The sequence below is a fragment of the Salvelinus namaycush genome, chromosome 20 (genome assembly GCF_016432855.1).
Source record: "Salvelinus namaycush isolate Seneca chromosome 20, SaNama_1.0, whole genome shotgun sequence".
In the NCBI taxonomy this organism is placed as follows: domain Eukaryota; kingdom Metazoa; phylum Chordata; class Actinopteri; order Salmoniformes; family Salmonidae; genus Salvelinus; species Salvelinus namaycush.
The window spans coordinates 4,097,335-4,120,199 of NC_052326.1; the positions used below are offsets into that span (position 1 = coordinate 4,097,335).

General features: G+C 43.7%; 1 protein-coding gene across 1 annotated transcript in view; it reads right to left on the reverse strand.

Annotated features, from left to right (window-relative positions):
* Positions 1-22,865, reverse strand: part of fer1l4 (fer-1 like family member 4) — a 103,647-nt gene that overhangs the window by 35,723 nt on the left and 45,059 nt on the right. Inside the window, exons 23-30 of the mRNA XM_039015590.1 lie at positions 21,084-21,236; positions 20,713-20,896; positions 20,019-20,143; positions 18,911-19,045; positions 8,081-8,254; positions 7,655-7,765; positions 6,905-7,066; positions 5,973-6,144 (exon numbers count right to left, since the gene is read on the reverse strand). Coding sequence (XP_038871518.1) covers positions 5,973-6,144; positions 6,905-7,066; positions 7,655-7,765; positions 8,081-8,254; positions 18,911-19,045; positions 20,019-20,143; positions 20,713-20,896; positions 21,084-21,236 — 1,216 coding nt within the window. The remainder of the gene's footprint in view (positions 1-5,972; positions 6,145-6,904; positions 7,067-7,654; positions 7,766-8,080; positions 8,255-18,910; positions 19,046-20,018; positions 20,144-20,712; positions 20,897-21,083; positions 21,237-22,865) is intronic.

Genomic DNA, 22,865 nt, shown 5'->3' on the forward strand with positions numbered 1-22,865 from the left:
CAAAATTCACGGCCGCTTTCCCACTTCATACTGCGATAGAATTTTCACAAATGCATTACTATATGTAAAACCCAAACATTCTAAGAATTTCTGAAAACGTGAAAATTAACATATCTAAGTGCTCGCTTGTCAGAAAATTATCAAAAAGTGTCATATTCTTCTTGGGGGTGTATATGAACAGATTTTAGGGGTTTTATACTGCAAAAATGCTGTCAGTTCTACTTTAAGGCTTTGTCTGGGAAAAAATGTATTCATAATGGTTATAGGGGTCTTACCATCCTCCCTCGGCTAGCCTTTGTGTACGAGGAGTTCACTAAACTCAGCAAAAAAAGAAGTGTCCCTTTTCCAGGACCCTGTCTTTCAGAATAATTAGTAAAAATCTGAAAAACTTCACAGCTCTTCATTGTAAAGGGTTTAAGACACTAACAGCTTACAGACGGTAGGCAATTAAGGTCATAGTTATGAAAACTCAGGACACGAAAGAGGCCTTACAACTGACTCTGAAAAACACCAAAAGAAAGATGCCCATGGTCCCTGCTCATCTGTATGCCTTAGGCATACAGATGCCTTAGGCATGCTGCAAGGAGGCATGAGGACTGCAGATGTGGCCAGGGTTATAAATTGCAATGTCCGTAGTGTGAGACACCTAAGACAGCGCTACAGAGAGACAGGACGAACAGCTGATCATCCTCGCAGGGGCAGACCACGTGTAACAACACCTGCACAGGATCCGTACATCCGAACATCACACCTGCGGGACAATTACAGGATGGCAAAACAACTGCCCTAGTTACACCAGGAACGCACAATCCCTCCATCAGTGCTCAAACTGTCCGCAACAGGCTGAGAGAGGCTGGACTGAGGGCTGTAGGCCTGTTGTAAGGCAGGTCCTCACCAGACATCACCGGTAACAGCATCGCCTATGGGCACAAACCCACCGTCGCTGGACCAGACAGGACTGGCAAAAAGTGCTCTTTACTGACGAGTCGCGGTTTTGTCTCACCAGGGGTGATGGTCGGATTCGCGTTTATCGTCGAAGGAATGAGCGTTACACCGAGGCCTGTACTCTGGAGCGGGATTGATTTGGAGGTGGAGGATCCGTCATGGTCTGGGGCGGTGTGTCACAGCATCATCGGACTGAGCTTGTTGTCATTGCAAGCAATCTCAACGCTGTGCGTTACAGGGTTAGACATCCTCCTCCCTCATGTGGTACCCTTCCTGCAGGCTCATCCTGACATGACCCTCCAGCATGACAATGCCACCAGCCATACTGCACGTTCTGTGCGTGATTTCCTGCAAGACAGAAATGTCAGTGTTCTGCGATGGCTAGCGAAGAGCCCGGATCTCAATCCCATTGAGCACGTCTGGGACCTGTTGGATCGGAGAGTGAGGGCTAGGGCTATTCCCCCCAGAAATGTCTGGGAACTTGCAGGTGGAAGAGTGGGGTAACATCTCACAGCAAGAACTGGCAAATCTGGTGCAGTCCATGAGGAGGAGATGCACTGCAGTACTTAATGCAGCTGGTGGCCACACCAGATACCAGAGGTGTGGACTCGAGTCACATGACTTGGACTCGAGTCACAAATATGATGACTTGCAACTCGACTTTGACTTTAACACCAATGACTCGTGACTTAACTTGGACTTGAGACTTTTGACTCGACCTGACTTGATACCCTCCAAGCCCAAATATTAAAAATGATGCTATTAAAAAAAGTGTGAGCTACAACTGGCTAGGCAGTTGGTAGCCTAAATCCTTCCTGATGTTACTGCTGTTCCTAAAACCATTGACATATGTTAGCCTACTGTAACCACACACAGAGAGTGTGCGTGTGTGTGTTAAGGTTGGGCGATTGTTTACTTGCCTACATCGCCCGATTGCGCCCCATAGCGATTCTCAATAGTCGATCACTATTGGGGGGGGGGGGGGGGGGTGGTCTTTCAAATGGCTACCCATGTATTTCCATGGAAATATAATGTTTATTTTGAAAGTAATAAATACAGAGATATTTTTAAAAGCATTCATGATTTGCGTTAATGTAATATACTAACTATTACTTAAATATGAAATGGTATTACATTTGGTGAAGAGCACATTATGACTTGTTTAGGACTCGAAACTCAAAGTTTAGGACTTGAGACTTGACTTGATGCTTGTCGGTCTTGACTTGAGACTTGACTCGGACTTGCCTGTCCTGACTTGGGACTTGACTTGGGACTTGAGTGCTAAGACTTGAGACTTACTTGTGACTTGTGAAACAATGACTTGGTCCCACCTCTGCCAGATACTGACTGTTACTTTTGATTTTGACCCCCCCCCCTTTGTTCAGGGACACATTATTCAATTTCTGTTAGTCACATGTCTGTGGAACTTGTTCAGTTTTTGTCTCAGCTGTTGAATCTTGTTATGTTCATATAAATATTTACACATGTTAAGTTTGCTGAAAATAAACGCAGTTGACAGTGAGAGGACGTTTCTTTTTTTGTTGTCTTTTTTTTACTAAATCAGAAGTTATTATCCTGGGTGACCTAAATTATGATTGGGAAATGCAGGCTTCAGACAATCTAAAAGACGTGTAATGACCTAAACCTAACCCAGCTGGTGACTAAGCCCACACGGCTCAACCCTAAAGATCCCTCAAAGTCAACTCTGATTGATCTGAGTCATTAATAAAATAAATTATGCTTGGGTCAAGGCTAGGAACACAGGCTTAGGACGGGACTGGCAAGCTTTTAAGCAACTGAGGAATCATTGTGTAAGACAAATCAGAAAGGCTAAATATGACTATTATGTAACCGCTCTTTCGTATTGTAATGGGAACCCTGCTAAATTCTTGAAAAACTGTCAAATCACTGCAGGTTTCTACTTCCTCCTCTCTGCCACAACAAATGAATTCAGACACTGGCCTCATTCTGGGAAAAAATGCCATCATTGATGCATTTAATAATTTTATTTCAGCAGGCTCTCTTTGAAAGAACTGCTAAGTCTATTCACAATGATACTGGGCTGGATGCTGATATGGGAAACTTGCTGAATGATCAGAGAAATGATAGTCAAAGCTTTTTTGGGGGGGGATATTTACAGAAAAATAAGTCCTGGTGTCACGTTCCTGACCTGTTTTCTTTTGTCTTGTATTTATTTAGTTGGTCAGGGCGTGAGTTGGGTGGGTTTGTCTATGTGTGATTTTCTATGTTGGGATGTTTGTGTTCGGCCGGGTATGATTCTCAATCAGAGGCAGCTGTCAATCGTTGTCCCTGATTGAGAATCATACTTAGGCAGCCTGGGTTTCACGTGTGTGTTGTGGGTGTTTGTTGCCGTGTTTGTATTTGTGCCACACGGGACTGTTGTCGGTTGTTTAATTTTGTTATTTTGTTTCATGTTAGTGTTCAGTTTCGATTTAATAAATTATCATGAGCACTACCCACTCTGCGTGTTGGTCCGATCCATGCTCCTCCTCGTCTGAGGAGGAGAACGACTATGACGACCGTTACACCTGGATGCTTTGCTAGCAATAGACAACAAGAAATCAACAGAGAACAACCAATTGGATCCGGTCTGATTAAGTGTGCATCGTGGTTGGCTCAATAACCCATATATTTAATTTAACATTGTTATCAGGAAATATTCCCAAATTATGGAAATCAGCTCTTGTGCTGCCACTCCATACGGGCGGGGATAGTATTGATCATTATCGCCCCATTTCAAGGCTTTCTTGTCCAGTTAAGATTGAGTCCTTGGTAAATATTCAACTTTGCTCTTTTATATCTGAGAAATGCATTTTGAATGTAAACCAATCAGGGTTTTGGCCTGGGCATAGCACTATTATAGCAATCACTTTAGTTATTAATGATCTTGTCAGTGCTTTAAGACACTAAAATAAAAGTGCTGCTTTGTTTGTGGGCCTGTCAAAAGATTTTGATATTGTTGAATATTTTGATTGAATAAGTTTTTTTTATCGTGAAACAAACAAGAAATAACACACAAAAACTGAAAACTTGAGCGTGCAATACTTTGTAGAGCCACCTTTAACAGCAATTACAGCTGCAAGTCTCTAGGGGTATATCTCTATACGCTTGGCACATCTAGCCACTGGGATTTTTGCCCATTCTTCAAGGAAAAACGGCTCCAGCTCCTTCAAGTTGGATGGGTTCCGCTGGTGTACAGCAATCTTTAAGTCATACTACAGATTCTCATTTGGATTGAGGTCTAGGATTTAACTAGGCCATTCCAAGACATTTAAATGTTTCCGCTTAAACCACTCAAGTGTTGCTTTAGCAGTATGCTTAGGGTCATTGTCCTGCTGGAAGGTGAACTTCCGTCCCAGTCTCAAATCTCTGAAAGACTGAAACAGGTTTCCTTCAGGAATTTCCCTATATTTAGTGCATCCATCATTTCTTCAATTCTTACCACTTTCCCAGTCCCTGCCGATGAAAAACATCCCCACAGCATGATGCTGCCACCACCATGCTTCACTGTGAGGATGATGTTCTCGGGGTGATGAGAGGTGTTGGGTTTGCACCATACATAGCGTTTTCCTTGATTGCCAAAAAGCTCAATTTTAGTCTCATCTGACCAGAGTACCTTCTTCCATATGTTTGGGGAGTCTCCCACATGCCTTTTGGCGAACACCAAACGTGTTTGCTTATTCTTTACTTTAAGCAATGGCTTTTTTCTGGCCACTCTTCCGTAAAGCCCAGCTCTGTGGAGTGTACAGCTTAAAGTGGTCCTATGGACAGATACTCCAATCTCCGCTGTGGAGCTTTGCAGCTCCTTCAGAGTTATCTTTGGTCTCTTCCGTGAGTTTTGGTGGGCAGTTTGTTGTGGTGTCATATTCTTTCAATTTTTTATAATGGATTTAATGGTGCTCTGTGGGATTTTCAAAGTTTCTGATATTTTTTTATAACCCAAGTCTGATCTGTACTTCTCCTCAACTTTGTCCCTGACCTGTTTGGAGAGCTCCTTGGTCTTCATGGTGCCGCTTGCTTGGTGGTGCCCCTTGCTTAGTGGTGTTGCAGACTCTGGGGCCTTTCAGAACAGGTGTAAATATACTGAGATCATGTGACACTTAGATTGCACACAGGTGGACTTTATTTAACTAATAATGTGACTTCTGAAGGTAGTTGGTTGCACCAGATCTTATTTAGGGGCTTCATAGCAAAGGGATGAATACATATGCACGCAACACTTACATTTTTTTAAACAAGTAATTTTTTTTCATGTCACTTCACCAATTTGGACTATTTTGTGTATGTCCATTACATGAATTCCAAATAAAAATATATTTAAATTACATGTTGTAATGCAACAAAATAGGAAAAACGCCAAGTGGGATGAATACTTTTGCAAAGCACTGTATATACTGTATTCTTTACTATCTATTGCATCTTAGCCTATGCCGCTCTGACATTGCTCATCCGTATATTTTATTCCATTCCTTTACTTAGATTTGTGTGTATTTGGTATTTGTTGTGGAATTGTTAGATATTACTTGTTAGATATTGCTGCACTGTCGGAACTAGAAGCACAAGCATTTCGCTACACTCGCAATAACATCTGCTAACCATGTATGTGACCAATAAAATTTGATTTTGATTCATCCCCTGTGTATTTATACCTGCGTTTTCTGTTTGTCTGTTGCCAGTACGTCTTGTAATGTCAGGTCGTCCCAGCGTGTTTCCTGTTTTCCCCGCTCTCTAGTTTTTTGTTTCTAGCTTTTCCGGTTCTGTCGGAACCTGCCCTGACCCTGAGCCTGCTTGCCGTCCAGTACCTGTCGGACTCTGATCTGGTCACGAACCTCTGCCTCTTCGACCTGCCCTTTGCCTGCTCCCTGTGTTATAATGAATGATCTGAGAACTGAACCATCCGCCTCCCGTGTCTGCATCTGAGTCTTATCCTAAGTCCTGATAGGTTTATCTGTAAACAAAAAAAGACCTAGTGTAAAAGATAGGACTAAAATGTTAGTCACTCGTACCCAAAAGTTCAGGCTCCTCCTCATCGTCTCCCCATTCCTCCAGGTTTTTTGGTGCAAATTGCATCAGACTTTGGACCACGTGTGTGCCCACCAGTACCAGCCTGCCGAACGCCCGCTGCTCCATCACAAAGATGGTGAGAGGAGGGTGAAGGTACGTCAGCTCTGGAAGGTCCTATAGGGGGATAAAACAAAAACCTGGAGATCAGGGATGCACAACTCTAGTTGGGGGCTCCCGAGTGGCGCAGCGGTCTAAGTCACTGCATCTCAGTGCTAGAGGAGGGTGAAGGTACGTCAGCTCTGGAAGGTCCTATAGGGGGATAAAACAAAAAACTGGAGATCAGGGATGCACAACTCTAGTTGGGGGCTCCCGAGTGGCGCAGCGGTCTAAGTCACTGCATCTCAGTGCTAGAGGCGTCACTACAGACTCTGGTTCGATTCTAGGCTGTATCACAACCGGCCGGGATTGGGAGTCCCATATAGGGCGGTGCACAATTGGCCCAGCGTCGTTCGGTTAGGGTTTGGACGTCATTGTCAATAAGAATTTGTTCTTAACTGACTTACCTAGTTAAATAAAGGTCCAAAAAAAAATTGTCCCTTGAGGGCCACAGTTCTGTTTGTCATTTGTCTATGAGATTAATTGATCAATTAGTGTCATTGATCGGTATAATTTGGTCTCTGATTAAAAGACACCAGATGGGGACAAAAACCAGCATTCAATCTGATCATCAAGCATCAGACTTTTGCACTCTTACACTAAATGAATGGCTGGACTAAAGGCAGCAAATGTGTCCAACCCCACTTGAAGTAATCCTTCTGGTCAATTTAGCTTGTACTACAAGTACTCATGTTAATAATTCACAAATAAAACCTGGAGCTACAGTTCAATATTAAACACAGTGGGCCAGTTTTGGCAGTGGAAAATAACTACTTACCACATCAAAGTGTTTGACAACCTCTTTGAAGTTGGGAAGGACTTTGTAGCCCTCGATTTCCTCTGACTCGATCCTTTGTCCCGCACACTCCATTCTCACTTGAGGCCTCTCCACTTCAAACAGGTTGACCCTCTTCAGGTCTCGCACACCCCAGTACAGCACCTGAACACAATCAATCAAATGTATTTATAAAGCCCTTCTTACATCAGCTGATGTCACAACTGTACAGAAACCCAGCCTAAAACCCCAAACAGCAAACAATGTAGGTGTTGAAGCACGGTGGCTAGGAAAAACTCCCTAGAAAGGCCAGAACCTAGGAAGAAACCTAGAGAGGAACCAGGCTATGAGGGGTGGCCAGTCCTCTTCTGGCTGTGCCGGGTGGAGATTATAACAGAATATGGCCAAGAGGTTCAAATGGACACAAGCATCACAGTGGTTTCAACTGACACTCAACACACCATAGGACTGAGGCAGCAGCATCACATGATCGGAAACACACTCAACATACTGTAGTACAGCAGCCATCAAAAGGTATTGTGTCCCACATCACATTGTTCAGTGATATAGCTCAGTTGGTGAGTGTTGCGCTAGCAACACGAATGTTTTGGGTTCATATCCCACAGGGATCACATACACATAATACTGTACGCACTTACTGTACTGTATAAGTCACTTTGGATAAAAAGCTTTTATAAAGTGACATATATTATAATGTCATACACATTTTATAGAGGAAAGGTTTTCACCTACTTCTATACGAAATTTCTTCAGTACAGGCCTAACCCCATCTGGGATGATGTAATACTTCTCTTCCTTTAGATACTCAGGCTCCCTGGGGTCCACATCAGCAGGTAGTGATGGCTGGGTAGATAGAGAGGAGAAATAAAGTCAGAAAGAGTATACTTTCCCAACCACAGCAGCAATGCTACCTTCGTCGGGCCTATATACATCTAAATTATTCATTTATTTACCACACTATAAGTGTAAACATAGTGGATTAATAACGTATAAGATAGTATTTCTTAGTCTCTATTTGCTTTGACATTCCAATCTCTCTCTCTCCATCTCCCCCTGTCCAGTCTCACTCACTCATTCAATCACTATATTGTTTTCCTGATAAAGCAGGGCTTCTGACCTTGCTATTTCCATAAGAAATGAATGCTTTAAGTGTCTGACCTCTCCAAAGCTTGAGTAGTCCAGCTCTATCAGCTCAAAGGCCGCCAGGAGCTCCCCCGCTGAGGTTTTGCCTCGGCTGATGTCAAAGAACTTCAGCATGGGCTTCTTATATGGCTCCTCCACAAACTTCAGCTCCGGCTCAGCGAACGCTCGGCCGAGGGGCTCGGGACTCCCCTGTGACATCGTTAACACAGAGAAATACATGAGACCTGGGTGAAGTGCCTGATGACCACCTGTGTATGCATGTTTTCAACTGATAGTTATTTTTAAGGGATTTTATTGACAAACTGTTATCCTAATTGGATATTAGGATAACTTATTTGGCATCATGATGTCCTGTCATTTTAGGGTCGGCAAATGTCCTTGTATATGTGAAAGATGTAACAGGGTAGAACTGCTGAATTTTCTTGAACCCATAGAGATCCTATTCTAATTCCTAATTGTATGCTTGAACCTGTCTCTTGACCTGTTGGTTCCCAGGTGTGCCTCGTTGTAATTAAGAACATGGCCCAAGGTATAAATGTTTGTCCCTTACTATTTGCAGGCTGGCATGCCTTGGGAGGACGAGTGCGGCGACTGTGGCCTACACCTGGGGGTTATCAAACTTTTTGAGTCCTTTTGTGATCACAAATTCATCAGAGACCCCTCAGTCATAATCAGTACACAACTCAAGTGAGATAAAAAATAGCATACAAGATGTTTTACTATGACTTCGACAGAGCATGGCCAGACAAATCAAGTCTCGGGCCAGGGAAAGGAACATTTTAAAGACCGACCTTTTGATATCAGAGAGAACATTTTTGCAGTTTTCAAGCTAATTTCCTGCAATTCTACACATTTTGTCAGGGGGCAGAGATTTTTTGTTGTTGCAACTTTAAAGCTAATACCCTGTAATTCTACACCTTTTCCCATGAGGCAAAGAGAAAAAATTGCAGTTTTAAAGCTTCAATTACAGTGCATTTATGTGTTTAAAAAAAAAAAACAGTACTGTGGAAAGCAATATCCCTGTGAGCCTCCAAGGCCCATGTTGCCCAGGGTTAAGAACATAAATTGTAGATTAAGATTACATTATTCCATGGATACATTTGTTTAATCTGTTAGTAATATTCATTAAAAAAAGTATATATATATATACTGAGTATACAAAACATTAAGAACACCTGCTCGTTCCATTACATAGACTGACCAGGTGAATCCAGTTGCAAGTTTATGATCCTTTATTGATTTCACTTGTTAAATCCACTTCAATCAGTATAGATGAAGGGGAGGAGACAGGTTAAAGAATGATTTTTAAGCCTTGAGAGAATTGAGACATGGAATGGTGTGCAATTAGAGGGTGAATGGGCAAGACAAAATACACTGCTCAAAAAAATAAAGGGAACACTAAAATAACACATCCTAGATCTGAATGAATTAACTATTCTTATTAAATACTTTTTTCTTTACATAGTTGAATGTGCTGACAACAAAATCACACAAAAATGGAAATCAAATTTATCAACCCATGGAGGTCTGGATTTGGAGTCACACTCAAAATTAAAGTGGAAAACCACACTACAGGCTGATCCTACTTTGATGTAATGTCCTTAAAACAAGTCAAAATGAGGCTCAGTAGTGTGTGTGGCCTCCACGTGCCTGTATGACCTCCCTACAACGCCTGGGCATGCTCCTGATGAGGTGGAGGATGGTCTCCTGAGGGATCTCCTCCCAGACCTGGACTAAAGTATCCGCCAACTCCTGGACAGTCTGTGGTGCAACGTGGCGTTGGTGGATGGAGCGAGACATGATGTCCCAAATGTGCTCAATTGGATTCAGGTCTGGGGAACGGGCGGGCCAGTCCATAGCATCAATGCCTTCCTCTTGCAGGAACTGCTGACACACTCCAGCCACATGAGGTCTAGCATTGTCTTGCATTAGGAGGAACCCAGGGCCAACCGCACCAGCATATGGTCTCACAAGGGGTCTGAGGATCTCATCTCGGTAACTAATGGCAGTCATGCTACCTCTGGCGAGCCCATGGAGGGCTGTGCGGCCCCCCAAAGAAATGCCACCCCACACCATGACTGACCCACTGCCAAACCGGTCATGCTGGAGGATGTTGCAGGCAGCAGAACGTTCTCCACGGCGTCTCCAGACTGTCACGTCTGTCACATGTGCTCAGTGTGAACCTGCTTTCATCTGTGAAGAGCACAGGGCGCCAGTGGCGAATTTGCCAATCTTGGTGTTCTCTGGCAAATGCCAAACGTCCTGCACGGTGTTGGGCTGTAAGCACAACCCCCACCTGTGGACGTCGGGCCCTCATATCACCCTCATGGAGTCTGTTTCTGACCGTTTGAGCAGACACATGCACATTTGTGGCCTGCTGGAGGTCATTTTGCAGGGCTCTGGCAGTGCTCCTTCTGCTCCTCCTTGCACAAAGGCGGAGGTAGCGGTCCTGCTGCTGGGTTGTTGCCCTCCTACGGCCTCCTCCACGTCTCCTGATGTACTGGCCTGTCTCCTGGTAGCGCTTCCATGCTCTGGACACTACGCTGACAGACACAGCAAACCTTCTTGCCACAGCTCGCATTGATGTGCCATCCTGGATGAGCTGCACTACCTGAGCCACTTGTGTGGGTTGTAGACTCCGTCTCATGCTACCACTAGAGTGAGAGCACCGCCAGCATTCAAAAGTGACCAAAACATCAGCCAGGAAGCATAGGAACTGAGAAGTGGTCTGTGGTCACCACCTGCAGAACCACTCCTTTATTGGGGGTGTCTTGCTAATTGCCTATAATTTCCACCTGTTGTCTATTCCATTTACACAACAGCATGTGAAATTTATTGTCAATCAGTGTTGCTTCCTAAGTGGACAGTTTGATTTCACAGAAGTGTGATTGACTTGGAGTTACATTGTGTTGTTTAAGTGTTCCCTTTATTTTTTTGAGCAGTGTATTTAAGTGCCTTTGAACGGGTATGGTAGTAGGTGCCAGGCGCACCGGTTTGTGTCAAGAACTGCACTGCTGCTGGGTTTTTCACACTCAACAGTTTCCTGTGTGCATCAAGAATGGTCAACCACCCAAAAGACATCCAGCCAAATACCAACTACACACAACTGTGGGACCCAATGGAGTCAACATGGGCCAGCATCCCTGTGGAACGCTTATGACACCTTGTAGAGTCCATGTTCTGACAAATTGAGGCTGTTCTGAGAGCAAAAGGGGGGGGGGGGGGGGTGTTCCTAATGTTTTTGTATACTCAGTGTATATTGAGATCTGGCCACGGACCCCTTGCAGTACATTGTACACGGACCCCACTTTGAGAACCTCTGGCCTAGACCAAATCTATGATGAGAATGAATCGTGATTATGTTTATGGCACACCTCCCTAGGTATGTTGTGTTTCATTATTGTTGAGCCAGAAACCATAGTGTTTATTGAAATGTTCTGATATTGAACACTTGAATAAGTTACTTATTGAATACCTGTCTGTGATGAAGTTGATTTGTGATAACAAACTGTAACCTGTTGAACCCAAAGCTATTGTAGTTACTGACTGAGAGAGAACAAGCTCTACTTGAGTTGCTCCAGTTTCTATGAATAAAACATGTATTTTTGTATCATATCTGACTGGTTATTCCAACGCTTCCCTCCCTGTGTGAAAGATAACCTGTGTGGTAGAATAGTCCAGAGAACCTCCCACCTCGTGTAAAAAAAAGTGGCATAGTATTGGCTTCAGGAACAGTAAAACCTCAGACACACCAGTAAGAATGTCAAATGTTTGCCTGCCGACAATACTTAGCACTTCTGAACAGAATTTATTTTGTGTTCACACAGCAAAGACCTTGGAGGTCGTCAGCCTTGTTAAAATACTCCAAACCAGATGGTGGCAGTAGCGTTGTTTGGCAATGCATATTTGTCTGTATTGCTTATGGTCTAGAGCACGTGTCAAACTCATTCGACAGAGGGCTGAGTGTTTTCACTCCTCCCTTGTACTTGATTGATAAATTAAGGTCACTAATTAGTAAGGAACTCCCCTCACCTGAATGTCTAGGTCTTAATTGAAAGGGAAAAAACTCAAAGCCGCAGACACTTGGCCCTCCATGTAATGAGTTGGACACCCCTGGTCTAGAGATTCCAAGCTATCTGAGATAATTTTGCCGAATGTTTAGCTAGCTAGATGAGCATTGCGAAGTAGAAACAGTAGGTTCGTCATTACCGGGTCGGCATGCAACAGGTACCGCTTTTGTTCTTGCAAGAGAAGGAACGGCCTCCAGCTGTGATTATCGCCTATCGTCAGTCTATCGACAGTGAGATTCTCTGTGTCTTTCATGCTTTAGGCTATACAAATCCCCCATGTTACATTTGAAGATAGTCGGCAGGATCAGTGACCAGAACACGATAACGTTATTGGTTTTAGTAATTCAATTATTTATTGGTAAGGGCTCTTTAACATTTGTATTGGTGCATTTAGTTTAGTATCCCACCCTGGATAGTCTTAGTTTTAGTGTAACCTCTGAAGCCTGGTATGTTTTTTGGGTAGGTGGGATGGAGGTGTGATGGGGCACTCGCCCGGCACTATTGTGACCGCAATGGCTGTGCCCTCCTCTGCCGTCCCGGTGTATGTAGTGTGTGGTATTGCTGCTGGAAAAGTACAGTACCAGTCAAAAGTTTGGACACACCTACTCATTCAAGGGTTTTTCTCCATTTTTACTATTTTCTACATTGTAGAATAATAGTGAAGACATCAAAAGTATGAAATAACCCATGTGGAATAATGTAGTAACCAAAAAAGTGTTAAACAAATCAAAATGTATTTTATATCTTAGGTTCTTCAATGTAGCCACCCTTTGCCTTTGTGACAGCTTTGCACACTCTTGGCATTCTCTCAACCAGCTTCATGAGGAATGCTTTTCCAAACATCTTGAAGGAGTTCCCACATATGCTGAGCACTTGTTAGCTGCTTTTCCTTCACTCTGCGGTCAGACTCATCCCAAATCATCTCAAATTGTGGAGGCCCGGACATCTGATGCAGCACTCCATCACTCTCCTTCTTGTTAAAATAGCCCTTACACGGCCTGGAGGTGTATTGGGTCATTGTCCTGTTGAAAACAAATGATAGTCCCACTAAGCCCAAACCAGATGGGATGGTGTATCGCTGCAGAATGCTGTGGTAGCCATGCTGGTTAAGTGTGCCTTGAATTCTAAATAAATCACAGACAGTGTCACCAGCAAAGCACCCCCACACCATAACATGTCCTACCCCATGCTTTACGGTGGGAAATACACATGTGGAGATCATCCGTTCACCCACAACGCATCTCACAAAGACAAGGCGGTTGGAACCAAAAATCTACAATTTGGACTCCAGACCAAAGGACAAATTTCCACAGGTCTAATGTCCATTGCTTGTGTTTCTTGGCCCAAGCAAGTCTCTTCTTATTATTGGTGTCCTTTAGTAGTGGTTCCTTTGCAGCAATTCAACCATGAAGGCCTGATTTTCACGCAGTCTACTCTGAACAGTTGATGTTGAGATGTGTCTGTTACTTGAACTCTGTGAAGCATTTATTTGGGCTGCAATTTCTGAGGCTAGTAACTCTAATGAACTTATCCTCTGCAGCAGAGGTAACTCTGGGTCTTCCATTCCTGTGGAGGTTCTCATGAGGTCACCCTTGAATGAGTAGGTGTTCTAAAACTTTAGACCGGTGGTGTATATAGTATGTATAAACTGGAAGTAGAAGCCTAAGTGTTGTTGTCCATTAGTTTCCTCCAATTAGGGGAGATATGGTAGGGTTAGGGGAAAATAATAATGGAAAATATAATATTAAAAAATGTATATATGGAGGATTGGAAATGATGCAGAGCATTACATTGATTAAAGCCACGATCTATCTGCAATATTCAAGCTGATCTACCCCCTAAAAACATCTTAGTTAGTTGGTGGTTTACGTGCGGCTGTGCGTTTTGTTGCTAACGTTACTTTGCTACCTGACAACTTTACGGTTTTTGGCGACTCCATTACCCGCAGTATTAGACTTAAAACGAATCATCCAGCGATCATACACTGTTTACCAGGGGGCAGGGCTACCGACGTTAAGGGTAATCTGAAGATGGTGCTGGCTAAAGCTAAAACTGGCAAGTGTAGAGAGTATAGGGATATTGTTATCCACGTCGGCACCAACGATGTTAGGATGAAACAGTCAGAGGTCACCAAGCGCAACATAGCTTCAGCGTGTAAATCAGCTAGAAAGATGTGTCGGCATCGAGTAATTGTCTCTGGCCCCCAGTTAGGGGGAGTGATGAGCTCTACAGCAGAGTCTCACAACTAAATCGCTGGTTGAAAACTGGCCCTCTTTCTGGGACTCACCCACAAACAGGACCAAGCCTGGCCTGTTGAGGAGTGACGGACTCCATCCTAGCTGGAGGGGTGCTCTCATCTTATCTACGAACATAGACAGGGCTCTAACTCCCCTAGCTCCACAATGAAATAGGGTGCAGGCTAGGCAGCAGGCTATTAGCCAGCCTGCCAACTTAGTGGAGTCTGCCACTAGCACAGTTGGTGTAGTCAGCTCAGCTATTCCCATTGAGACCGTGTCTGTCCCTCGACCTAGGTTGGTCAAAACTAAACATGGCGGTGTTCGCCTTAGCAATCTTACTAGAATAAAGACCTCCTCTATTCCTGCAATTATTGAAAGAGATTGTGATACCTCACATCTCAAAATAGGGCTACTTAATGTTAGATCCCTCACTTCCAAGGCAGTCATAGTCAATGAACTAATCACTGATCATAATCTTGATGTGATTGGCCAGACTGAAACATGGCTTAAGCCTGATGAATTTACTGTGTTAAATGAGGCCTCACCTCCTGGTTACACTAGTGACTATATCCCCCACGCATCCCGCAAAGGCGGAGGTGTTGCTAACATTTACGATAGCAAATTTCAATTGACAAAAAACCCAGAAGTTTTTGTCTTTTGAGCTTCTAGTCATGAAATCTATGCAGGCTACTCAATCACTTTTTATAGCTACTGTTTACAGGCCTCCTGGGCCATATACAGCGTTCCTCACTGAGTTCCCTGAATTCCTATCGGACCTTGTAGTCATAGCAGATAATATTCTAATTTTTGGTGACTTTAATATTCACATGGAAAAGTCCACAGACCCACTCCAAAAGAAATTCGGAGCCATCATCAACTCAGTGAGATCAGGGTCCAGAGTAACGCCGAGGTGAGTTGATGATGGCTCCGAATGCCTTTTGGAGTGGGTCTGTGGACTTTTCCATGTGAATATTAAAGTCACCAAAAATTAGAATATTATCTGTCCAACATGTCTCCGGACCTACTCATTGCCACAGTCATACTCTGGACCTAGTTTTGTCCTATGGAATAAATGTGGTGGATCTTAATGTTTTTCCTCATAATCCTGGACTATCGGACCACCATTTTATTACGTTTGCAATTGCAACAAATAATCTGCTCAGACCCCAAACAAGGATCATCAAAAGTCATGCTATAAATTCTCCGACAACCCAAAGATTCCTTGATGCCCTTCCAGACTCCCTCTGCCTACCCAAGGACGTCAGAGGACAAAAATCAGTTAAACACCTAACTGAGGAACTCAATTTAACCTTGCGCGATACCCTAGATGCAGTCGCACCCCTAAAAACTAAAAACATTTGTCATAAGAAACTAGCTCCCTGGTATACAGAAAATACCCGAGCTCTGAAGCAAGCTTCCAGAAAATTGGAACGGAAACGGCGCCACACCATACTGGAAGTCTTTCGACTAGCTTGGAAAGACAGTACCGTGCAGTATCGAAGAGCCCTCACTGCTGCTCGATCATCCTATTTTGATCGAGCAGCAGTGAGGGCTCTTCGATACTGCACGGTACTGTCTTTCCAAGCTAGTCGAAAGACTTCCAGTATGGTGTGGCGCCGTTTCCGTTCCAATTTTCTGGAATTTTCCATTTTAGGACCACTATTGTTTTCACTATATATTTTACCTCTTGGGGATGTCATTCGAAAACATAATGTTAACTTTCACTGCTATGCGGATGACACACAGCTGTACATTTCGATGAAACATGGTGAAGCCCCAAAATTGCCCTCGCTGGAAGCCTGTGTTTCAGACATAAGGAAGTAGATGGCTGCAAACTTTCTACTTTTAAACTTGGACAAAACAGAGATGCTTGTTCTAGGTCCCAAGAAACAAAGAGATCTTCTGTTGAATCTGACAATTCAGTCGTCTCAAATAAAACTGTGAAGGACCTCGGCGTTACTCTGGACCCTGATCTCTCTTTTGACGAACATATCAAGACTGTTTCAAGGACAGCTTTTTTACATCTACGTAACATTGCAAAAATCAGACATTTTCTGTCCAAAAATTATGCAGAAAAATTCCTCCATGCTTTTGTCACTTCTAGGTTAGACTACTGTAATGCTCTACTTTCCGGCTACCCGGATAAAGCACTAAATAAACTTCAGTTAGTGCTAAATACGGCTGCTAGAATCCTGACTGGAACCAAAAAATTTGATCATATTACTCCAGTGCTAGCCTCCCTAAACTGGCTTCCTGTTAAGGCAAGGGCTGATTTCAAGGTTTTACTGCTAACCTACAAAGCATTACATGAGCTTGCTCCTACCCATCTTTCCGATTTGGTCCTGCCTCACATACCTACACCTACGCTACGGTCACAAGACGCAGGCCTCCTAATTGTCCCTAGAATATCTAAGCAAACAGCTGGAAGCAGTGCTTTCTCCTATAGAGTTCCATTTTTATGGAATGGTCTGCCTACCCATGTGAGAGACGCAGACTCGGTCTCAACATTTAAGTCTTTATTGAAGACTTATCTCTTCAGTAGGTCCTATGATTGAGTGTAGTCTGGCCCAGGAGTGTGAAGGTGAACGGAAAGGCACTGGAGCAACCAACCGCCCTTGCTGTCTTTGCCTGGCCGGTTCCCCTCTCTCCACTGGGATTCTCTGCCTCTAACCCTATTACAGGGGCTGAGTCACTGGCTTACTGGTGCTCTTCCATGCCGCCCCTAAGAGGGGTGCGTCACTTGAGTGGGTTGAGTCACTGACGTGGTCTTCCTGTCTGGGTTGGCGCCCCCCCTTGGGTTGTGCCGTGGCGGAGATCTTTGTGGGCTATACTCGGCCTTGTCTCAGAATGGTAATTTGGTGGTTGAAGATATCCCTCTAGTGGTGTGGGGGCTGTGCTTTGGCAAAGTGGGTGGGGTTATATCCTGCCTGTTTGGCCCTGTCCGGGGGTATCATCGGATGGGGCCACAGTGTCTCCTGACCCCTCCTGTCTCAGCCTCCAGTATTTATGCTGCAGTAGTTTATGTGTCGGGGGGCTAGGGTCAGTCTGTTATATCTGGAGTATTTCTCCTGTCTTATCCGGTGTCCTGTGTGAATTTAAGTATGCTCTTTCTAATTCTCTCTTTCTTTCTTTCTTTCTTTCTTTCTTTCTTTCTTTCTTTCTTTCATTCTCTCTCTCTCTCTCTCTCTCTCTCGGAGGACCTGAGCCCTAGGACCATGCCTCAGGACTACCTGGCATGATGACTCCTTGCTGTCCCCAGTCCACCTGGCTGTGCTGCTGCTCCAGTTTCAACTGTTCTGCCTGCGGCTATGGAACCCTGACCTGTTCACCGGACGTGCTACCTGTCCCAGACCTGCTGTTTTCAACTCTCTATTGACAGCAGGAGCGGTAGAGATACTCTCAATGATCGGCTATGAAAAGCCAACTGACATCTCCACCCGGCACAGCCATAAGAGGACTGGCCAACCCTCATAGTCTGGTTCCTCTCTAGGTTTCTTGCTAGGTTTTGGCCTTTCTAGGGAGTTTTTCCTAGCCACCGTGCTTCTACACCTGCATTACTTGCTGTTTGGGGTTTTAGGCTGGGTTTCTGTACAGCACTTTGTGGCATCAGCTGATGTAAGAAGGGCTTTATAAATACATTTGATGTACTTTTGCGCGACTAAGACCTCCTTGGCAAAAATGTCCAAATGTATTACAGATTTCTTGAGCTATATTAGATTCATTCTGACTTTTTTGGAGGTGTACAGTATACTGGCTACAGTGTCTCAAGAGGGACCAACAGTACTATTGCATTTTTTTAATAGTTTTTTAAGCAAATGTCATTTAAGGGAGTATGCGAGGCATAGACGTTCACTTCGCCTAGCAGAGTTCTGCTAGGAGCAATCCAACCTAGTATGCAGACGCCTTTACTCTTTTGGTTTGCCTTAGTCCTTGGGCATAATGTATTGCTTTTGTTCCTGACAATTGAACATGGACTGATAGGAGTTATTCAGTGATTCAGGCATCATACTCTCACCAGTTTTGTCTGTGTTGCAGTTCTTTATGCAGATGTTGCGGGTGGTATAGACGCGTCTCCCCTTGAACTCTTAACTCTTGCCACGGCCCATTCCTTGAGTGCACTACTGCTAATCTGGACTACAGCCGAAATTACAGTGGCAGCATCAACAAGGACTTAATAGTATTGTATTTTCATTGTTTCATATAATTATTTTTCCTTTGCCAATCATTGAAATACTTTCTATACATTTTATGAAGATAAATATTTATATATAATAAACATCATAACGTCATTCCAGTCTCAGCCTCTTCCCCGCCACCAGATCTAAGAACCTGTATTGTACGGTTAGGCAAAGCTCCCCGTGCTCTGGTTTAAATATGTGTTGGCATAGGATCGGCTCCACTTATTTCTCTACCACCTCACGTATACAAAAGAGGTCAGACATTTAGCACTCAACCCAGGCAGTAGGATAAATAATTCACAACAACACTCAAGTTTACAAAAAGAGCCATACTGGATTCATAGCATTAACAGAGTTTACCATTTTGTCGTAATCATAGACATTAATGATGATTATTGGAGGGTCGTCTCTTAATTGGTCCTTACTACCCTCCATGAGGATCTGGTCAAACAGGAGCAGCTCACACCAGGTCGGGGAGAGAGTCTCCTCCATCACCTAAAATACAACCACAAAAAAACAACAAAGGCAGTTATATAGACCTACTGTACATACATGGGTACTTATTTGTGCATGTTTGCATTTCATTACTAAAGACATCATTACTGTATTATTATGGGTACTGCCAGACTTCAAACACATCGTCCAAAAGCCAATTGTAAACTGCATTGTTCCAGATTGTTCTGTGATTTCGAAGGTTGAATTGGGATTTTGTTAGTGCACAAACTGTTGCTTTTCCATGATAGTAGATCATGATAGTAGATAGTAGATGTAATGGGGAATATTTAAGATGAGTAAAAGTTCATATTCGGTTAAGAATGATTAACACATTTTGTTTTCCCTTTCAGTAATACACATGATTTCCAGAGTTCTATTTGTGACTCGGGGTTGATGTTCACGAGACTCGATGCGGTATGTTATGTACTAAACTAATATCTGTTGATAGCGACGGACGCCAGACTAGCTGTACAAGGACACCGATATGTGATTGTATTGATGACCTCGTGTGATTCTGAACACTCTGATTCTGTAGCAGCTGGCAAAGTCGTCAGTGTCTTTTGTGTTGATTGTGTTGATTGTGTCAGCCTCTCGGGCTGATGTTTACAGAACATTGGTACTGTGAGATTAAAATATAAAGGCCTGCGGAGAGAAGGCGAGTCAGACATTTTCTCTGCTTCCGTGCTAGAGGAGTCTCCCTGTTGCAACTTGTATTAAACCAGGTTGATTTATGATTGACAATATATTTTGTTCACCTGAATATCTCCTTTACAGTAGACCATGATAGATCATTTATATGATGGTAAACTGTTCAATTCGTCCTGTATTCTGTCTGGCCATCCTATAGTTGTTTAATTTTCCACTGTATATTATCTTCTATCCCAGAAGTATAGGAGCTCCATTCCTCCCATTGAAACTCAGGTGGCACTCTAGTGGTGGGTTAACAAGTGCCTCCAGTTTGTGACTCACTCACCCGTGAGACCTGGCATTGTGTGGAGAACACCACCTTGGTGAAGGGGTCAGACAGTCCATTGTCATCTGCTGCCACGATGCCACGCGCCTGGTAGATATGGGCACGCAACTGGAAATAGCGGCTGTCTAGAAATACAGAAAAGACGGAGAAACTCATTAAGATGTCAGATTCAAATAATGGGTGTGTAGTTTATCCATTGTGAGTGACAAATTGCAACAGGTTTGTGTATATAGATATAATATCTTTTTTTTTTTTTTACTTTGCTGTTGCAGAGAATTTTCCTGCACCACAGTTCTCTGTCTCAATAGATATCACACCTAAACTATAGCCTACTGTAGCCTATAAAAAGTAATTTCCTGTTTTTTAAAATAATCAAATCCTACTGCAGGATTATTTTACTTGTGCAACGAAACTGGTCTAATTAAGATCCGACATCTGTATGTGTGCCCATCCGTGCATGCCAATGTAAGGGTGTGTGTGGGTGAATAACAATATCTTGACCATTAGTCCAAGAGGGAATTCCCCCTTGGGCCGAGGGTGACACTGATTTTGAAGTCGCAAGGCGGGCTACCTCATCAGATCATGAGCCCAACTCATGTCCACTACATGTGTCAGGCTGCATATGTGTGTGAGTGAGTTTGAGTGTGTGTATTGCATCCGAGGGAGTCATCAGAGGTAAAGGTGGAACTCTTACCCTCGCAGGAGAGTTTGATGGGGGCCATGTTCATAGGGACAGGGATGATGCCCATAGCCTCCTCGTACACAGGCTTGAACTCAGCTGGCAGGCTGCTAACACAGTTCTTGGAGTATTTGGTGATACCAAGCCATAGATACACCTCCAGTTTAGCAAAGATCTCCCCCACTGGGTAACCTGGAGCCTAAAGACACAAGAGAACTTTGATTTGGAGTTTGTTGATTGTTCCACACAGGAATACAAAGTTCTCGAAATTCCATAGAATAACATTCAAATGTAATATGATACTTGTATGAATTAAATTAAACAGTGATACAGATTGTACATTAATACAGTTAGTATAGAACACCATATAGAGAGTTGGGAGATACCTTCAAGTACATGGTGGTGAGTTTCCCACAGTCTTTCCCCCTTTCCTCCTCCACCAAAGAGAAGAGGATGGAGTGAGAGGGGATCCTGGCAAAGGCCACCCGTTTCCCTACACTCATCATCCACACAAACACATCTGGCAGGGTGCTCTGAGGCTGCAGATAGAGAGTGGAAGAGATAGAGGCAGACAGGCAGAAAGACAAAAATAGAAATAGAGTGAGAAAAAAAAAGTCCCCACATAGAAATAGTTAACATCTAAAAGTCAGTAAGAGCTGTTGATCACGTGAGCACTTCCTCATTGTCTCCTTACTGCTGTACTGTTTGCTGCTACTTAGCTACCTGACCTGCCCAACTTTTTGAGTGGCTTTTTACTCTTAATAACTATTTAATCAAACTCTTTATTTAACAAGGTTACCAATGTCTTAGTTTTGTCCTCACACAACTTTTTTAATTAAACTTTTTCACCCTGGGCGCTTTATCTGAACATAGATCTGCAGGACCTCCTCAGGCCGAAAAAAAGCTAAGTAACTTAATGCCGTCTCATTGCAGTTGCTGTACTCTTAATATACAGGAGAACGATCGCCTTACGGTGAGGATAGCCGAGTTGCAAGCTCGGCTTCAGACGCAACCATTAGGCAAAGGCCGATTTTCCCCACTAAGCAAGGAGTCGGTTTCAGAGCCCGAGCCTTCTCCACCCATTACGGGGTCTGAGCCACCGAAGCCTCCCACCATTAGTTCTGACATTGAAAACCCTAGTCATTGGCAACTCCATTACCCGCAATAGTAGGCTTTTTTTTTTTTTTAATCATCCAGCGATCATTCATTGTTTACCAGGGGGCAGGACTACCGACATAAAGGCTAATCTGAAGATGTTGCTGGCTAAGGCTAAAACTGTCAGGTGTAGATTGTATAGGGATATTGTTATCCACGTCGGCATCAACAATGTTAGGATGAAACAGTCAGAGGTCACCAAGCGCAACATAACATTAGTGTGTAACTTAGCTAAAAAGATGTGTTGACATCAAGTAATTGTCTCTGGCCCCCTCCCAGTTGGGGAAGTGATGAGCGCTACAGCAGACTTGCACAACTCAATCGCTGGTTGAAAACTGTTTTCTGCCCCTCCCAAAAGACAGAATTAGTAGATAACTGTCCCTCTTTCTGGGACTCCCACACAAACAGGACCAAGCCTGGCCTGCTGAAGAGTGACGGACTCCATCCAAGCTGGAGGGGTGCTCTCATTTTATCTATCAACATAGACAAGGCTCTAACTATATCTCACATCTCAAAATAGGACTACTTAATGTTAGGTCCCTCACTTCCAAGGCAGTCACAGTCAATGAACTAATCACTGATCGTAACCTTGATGTGATTGGCCTGACTGAAACATGGCTCAAGCCTAATTAATTTACTGTGTTAAATGAGGTCTCTCCTCATTATAAATAACATGAGCACGTCGTCAGAGCGCCTCGTATGTTTGTTGTTGTTCAACGTTGTCAAACGCCGAAACTGAAACCTGTCTTACGCTGAAACCTGAACTAAAGACCTCGGTTTAAAAGCTGACAGTGTTTTTATATACTTGTATTATATTTTCAATCCTGTGGCTCTGTTGGGCTAAATTGCTGTGAGCGCTGCTATCTGTCCCGGGATCCTGTCAGAATACATATAAGGGGAGAGATGCGAAAGCCCAGCTAGCCTAACTGGCTCGGCGGTCTCAAATGGAGGCCGCTATTGAACGTTTCCAGCGTTGCAGGAGCTGTGTTTACTTTGCTTTATTCTGGGACAAT